The sequence below is a fragment of the Amblyomma americanum genome, chromosome 1, assembly GCF_052857255.1.
Source record: "Amblyomma americanum isolate KBUSLIRL-KWMA chromosome 1, ASM5285725v1, whole genome shotgun sequence".
Classification (NCBI taxonomy): Eukaryota; Metazoa; Arthropoda; class Arachnida; order Ixodida; family Ixodidae; genus Amblyomma; species Amblyomma americanum.
Window position 1 is genome coordinate 263,621,477 of NC_135497.1, and position 5,791 is coordinate 263,627,267.

General features: G+C 49.6%; 1 protein-coding gene across 1 annotated transcript in view; it reads left to right on the top strand.

The window, feature by feature from the left end:
* The first annotated feature begins 567 nt into the window (after positions 1 to 567).
* Positions 568 to 5,791, top strand: part of LOC144096820 (uncharacterized) — a 14,635-nt gene continuing 9,411 nt past the window's right edge. Inside the window, exon 1 of the mRNA XM_077629689.1 lies at positions 568 to 755. Coding sequence (XP_077485815.1) covers positions 609 to 755 — 147 coding nt within the window. The 5' untranslated portion in view covers positions 568 to 608. The remainder of the gene's footprint in view (positions 756 to 5,791) is intronic.

The window sequence follows — 5,791 nt, forward strand, 5'->3', positions numbered from 1 at the left end:
TACCGTGTAGGGTAGATCGGTTAACATCTATGTATATTAGCGTATCGGATAGGTTTCGTAGTAGGTTGTCGATAAACACAGTGTGGACAAGACGGGCACAGGGAACGAAAGGACACGACGCAAACGAGCGAGCGTAGAATGCGATGTATTTCATGGTTACCTACCAAGAACGCCCTTATTTAACGATAATCAACCTGATTTCTCCTTCGCGCGGACCTTCATGTTCTGTCCTTTCCTTTGTGTCCCGTGTTGTCGCGCACCGCAACTCATTTAGACGCTTTTAGTTAGGAAGCGTCTGTGAAAATCAAATTGTTCTAACAAAGTCTCATGCAGCTCGTTCTGCGAAGTTTGGAACGCTTAACTCGCGTGGGCGATAAATGTCTCGAAATCGCTTAGCGGGTTTCTGCAGAGGACGGTTTTACAAATCCTCGTCTTCCTATATATGGGTGTATTGAGCCAATCGGCCGACCATATCCCGGCATTCTGTGGCTGCGTCAGATAACACGATGAGCTCATCGGGCTTTACTCTTCTCTGCAGGATCAAATTATGGGCTGGGCAACGGCAAAGTGCAGTCGTGTCCTTGAGCCCAGCTGCGACGGTGCAGGCCATGGTGCTGTTGAAGATGTACATGGACGGCTTCACTTACTCCCACATCAGCGAGGCGGCCACCGCACCGATAAGCACGCAGTACACGTCGTTTAAACTCAACGAACTCTTCATCACGTTCCCCGATATACTGACGGAGTACAAAGTGGTGAGTACGCTCTCCGATAACAACGGCCCGACGCTGAAGGACCTTGACGAACCGCCTAATGCCGGGGCCGGTTGAACATGTCCTGTCAAGCGTGCCTAAGGTTTGGGGAGGTCGGGATCGGCCTTTATTTTCCTGCAGCAGCCGTATGGCCGGCAGGATCGTAATACCGCGACGACGGGCACGCGCACACTTGGGTGCCTCGATGGGCAATCGCGGAGGCGAGCGGACATCTGGCACCCTAGCGGATGGATAGATGGAAGATAGGAGCGTCCCCTTTGAAGCGGGGTGGTGGCAGTTGCCGTAATGTTGGGCTTTTTCTCTTTATAGTTCTTTAATTCAATGTTTGCGGTCTATAAATTCGCTCTCCTAGTGGTCGCGCCGGGAAAAACCTAGAGAGGGGGAATACAGAGGGAGAGAGCAGAAAGGAAGTGAATCCAGATGAATGAGCTAGGATGGATGGATAAGGCTCAACCCTTTTAATCGGGCGGTGGTTCAAGCCACCTAGCCATGACTTGGGAAATTTAAATCTTATATTTATTTTAGCCAACAATCAGATAATCTTCGCTTGGTTACTTCTAACCGCCTAAAATCTACTTTTCCTTCACTGTCCTTAAACCCCAATGCGTTTAATAAATCAACCCCGCTGCTTTCCACGGCAGGGTGAAGTCCTTTAAAGAAGCAGAAGCAGCGCGCACTGCGGTTGTTTCGCGAAACACTGAGCGAGGACAGTTGGAGGGCTTATTTAGGGTTAAATTCTCACTAAATGAGTCTTTGACCATTTGACCAAGTACAAGAAAAAATTGGAGGAAACTAGCTGCCGTGACAGGCGTGTTATCTCATCGCCGACCTCCACTTCCTATATTCCGAGGGACTATGTAGCTCCGCTTAAAGGTGTGATGTAATAGCGTTAATGGCTCCCTTGAGCGGGCTGGGGAACTCTGCATATTACTTCGCAGACAAGCCCACTGTCGGACAAGGCAGGCAAGGCTTCTCTTTAACCAAGTCAAACAAACATGCATCGAGGGCTTACGGATAGCGTGTCTGACACTCAGCTTAAGAGGTCACAGGTTCGATTCCCTTATAGTTACCTATATTTTCTTTTCATGGAAATTAAATTACTTCGCCTTCTTCTATGTTTTAATGACAATTGGGTGATGCTGCGAACCTATGATCACAATTTATCTGGTGTTTTAAACACTGTTCAATTCCTCATCTATTGTAACGTCAGAAACTTTTTGACCAATCCCGATTTTCTCGACACACCACCGCCAACTACGACGTGGGGGTTCTCCGCCGAACGGAACCCTTCTAAAACAATCGCGCTAAAAGCGGAGCTGCATATAAACCATATGCTGTTCGCTGTAAATATGAAGTGTTCTAAGTTATTGCGAGAAACGATGACTAAGCTGAAATTAGAAAAATAACTGTGCGCCCAAGTAGTAGAATTGGGTGCCTGTCCCGTATATGCGACGTGCTCTCCGACGCTCCAGAACGAAACACGGATCCGTATCGCCTTTTACTGCTTTTTATTTCTCCTTTAGCGGACTGCAACTACAGCAACAAAAGGGGATACATTGTCGACGTGCAATAAGGATGCGTGGCTACTTCCTATAGGTTTCTTAGCATTTGTGAAGCACCCTCCGTTGATCGTGCCATCTATGGTAAATGAGTGTAAGCGGAGCTAGTGAGGGGTTTAAAAAAAATGAGAATCTATTCTCTAAACATACAGTGAATGCTAATGTATACCAGAGTTAGTTACAACGAGTTTATTTTTTACGCTTGTGCAATTATCTATTTTTTTAACACAATAGCGTTAAAGGCACCGTTACGCAGAAGTCCGGTGTTGGCGTCGTCGTCGTTGTGAGCGAAAAATGGGGTAGCGTAAGGTGGCCCATGTGGCCAACCCCCTGAGAAGCAATATTTGTGGGCCATCTACACAACCTGCCCACCGGATTGTGGGCAAACTGTCCTCCGTGGCAGGTGAATGTTAAATTAATGATTGATTGCGATAGATTGCTCGAAAAGAGCAACTTGGGTGTCACAAGCCCCACAGTTGGCAGCGTCTTCCATCTCCCGACAGTAGCGCATCGATTAACCGCTGCACCAGTAAGGAAGGCGCTTTGTGAGGACACAGGGATCTTTGAATGTAAGGTCGAGTATGACCAATTCGGCATATATTTGCATTAACTCATTAACACTATCGTATAATATCGTTAAGGCGGAGCGTAAGTGTCCCTTCCAAATTTTTCTCTTAGTCATTGTTTGTCATGTTGTGGGTTATTTGGAAATGTTAGTATTGATATCGCAAGTTTATTTGTAGGCAGAGCTAATTTTGCGTGATCTTAAGCATTTTTAATGCTGTATAACTGACATCGTTTATTTTGTTTTATTTTTTCTCCTATTCTGCTCAAGTGCGTGGGAGAACGACTGCATTCCTTATCTAGAGTTTGCGAGAGACGGTGGAAGCCAGGTTTCAGCCCTCGAACCTTACACTACTTTCCATAAAACATAAACGTTGCTTTCTGAGAAAGATGGCTCGCACTACCAACAAGACAACTTCGGCAAATTTTTCTGCCATTCTTAATCCAACCTGTTCGTGGAATGTTGGGTGAGTAATCGTGAAAACAGGGCGCGAAAACCGCTCTGGGCGTTGAAAACAAATTTTGCGGTCTCTGTCCGTTTGCCTATCTTATCTATTTATTCTATCTAATTCCACCTGGCGTTGGACGAGTGCGGCGCCGAGGCCGATGTTCCTGGTGCCGGTGATGATTTCGGCGTCAGCCTCTTCATCAAAGTGCGCAAGAACAGGGGTTGTTTGCAGTCGTCTGCGCAGCTCGGCAAAAACCCCCTGTGGCTCGGCGGCCCACACGAACTGTCTACCAACGCGCGTGACGCGGTACACGGGTGCGGCAATCTTGGAAAAGTCGGCTATGAAGCGTCGGTAGTATGCACATGGACCCAGAGAGAGTTGGACACTTTTCTTGGTTGTAGGAACGGGAAAATCAGCGACAGCTGCAGTGTTCTCGGGGTCGGGCTTAACACTATTGGCATTTGTGATGACCAGGAAGCTTCAACACTTTGTATTAAATGTGGCACTTCTCGGGCTTGAGCGTTAAGTCGGCCAACCGGAGGGCATCTAATCCAATGCGCAGGCATTCAAGGCGTTCGGCAAAGTTTTCGGCAAAGACGCCATCATCAAGATAAACCAAACAAGTTTGCCATTTGAATCCAGCGAGAACTGTATCCATCATGCGCTGGTAAGTTGCCGGCGCTGAACAGAGCCAAAAAGGCAGCACTTTAATTTCGTACAACCCATCGGGGGTAACGAAATACGTTTTTTCGGGGTTCCGCTCGTTGACCTCTATCTGCCAGTACCCGCTCTTTAAGTAAATTGAGGAGAAGTTCTGGACGCGATGAAGTCTCTCGAGCGAGTACTCGATACGGGGCAGCGGTATAGACGTCTTTTTTAGTGATGTGTTTCAGTTTTCGATAATCAACACAGAAACGGAAGGTCCCATCCTTTTTCTTCACCAGCATGGCAGGTGACGACCACGGGTTGATGGAAAGTTGACCGATTTCATCCGAAAGCATCTCCTTCACCTGCGTTTGGATCGCGTCACGTTCCGTCTGTTAGATACGGTACGGCTGCTGGCGGATAGGGCTGGCATCGTCGGGCGTAATGATGCGGTGCTTCAGAAGAGCCGTTTGCCGTACTTTCGACGAAGACGCGAAACAGGTAGTGTATTCGAGTAGGAGGGCACGGAGTTCTCGCTGCTGAGTCGCCGAGAGATGCGGTCTGATATCAAAGCCGACAAGGAATGGGCGCACAGGTCGAACAGCTTCAATCGCGAAACATTCAGAAATCTCCGCTAAGGGGCAGCGAATGCGATCGACGTAGCACGAAAAACATGCCGGGGTTGGTCAGTGAAGTTAGCCACCAGGAGTTCAGGCCAGCCATCGCGGAGATGGATGAGGCTTTGCTCTGAGCAGATGCCGTGTGTGAGCAAAAGGGACCGGTTGCCTTCGCCGACAGCTATGCCGTGACGTTTTCCATCGCAGTAAACACTCACAAAAACACTGGCATGAGGCGGAATCCAAACACTGTCGGCGGAAATGCGAAGGGCGGCGCGACGTTGACTGTCATCTATGTAATGATCTGCTTTCTCGGTCGAAAATGTGACAGTGCGCTTTCGGAGGTCAGTAATAGCTGTATACTCCCGGAGAAAATCAACGCGAAGGATACAGTCACCGGAGCAGTCTGGTAGAACTGGGCAGCTGACGACAAATGTAGAGCTGCGAATTTGGACCCTTGCCGTGCACAGGCCAAGCGGAGTTGCGACTTGTCCGCCAGCCGTGCGGATATGCGTGCCAGACCACGGCGTCATTTCCTTTTTAAGAAGCGCCGCTAGCTTTCCGCTTAAAATCGAGGAATCAGCGCCAGTGTCCACCAAAGCGCTAATCTTATAGCCGTCGAGGAGCGCGGGTGTATCCAGCGAGAATCCATCTTCGAGTTCACGAACTGCCGTCGGCGCCTTTAAGTCACGGCAGGTCGCTGTTCGCGCTGTCGGGGGGTCTTGTTCGCATCGACTGCCAGCGGCCTCGCCCCTGGAGATCGCTGACTTTAGTTTTCCCGGCGGGCGCTTGGCCACCGTCGCTGCGCCATCCAGGAGGAGCTTTCGGGCTGCGTCGAAGGTCGGCGTGGAGACGGAGATCGGGACTGCCACTGGGAAATTGTCGTCATGCGCTGCTGGGGCACGTAGCCCTCTATCTCGCGTGGTCGGTGACCAAATAGGGGGGGGGGAGCGAGCAGATCATATCGACGGGAAACTCGTGCAGTCCAAGGTGTCGATATGGGCAAGCCGAACGCTCTCTCGCGCTGAAACAACCTATTATACTACGAAAAAGGAAAGCCTCACGGTTGTGTGGGCAACCATGAAATTTCGGCTTTACCTCTACGGCCGCATGCTCAAAGTGGTTACCGACCACCATTCTTTGTGCTGGCTGGCCAAGCTTCGCGAACCAGCGGGGCGCCTAGC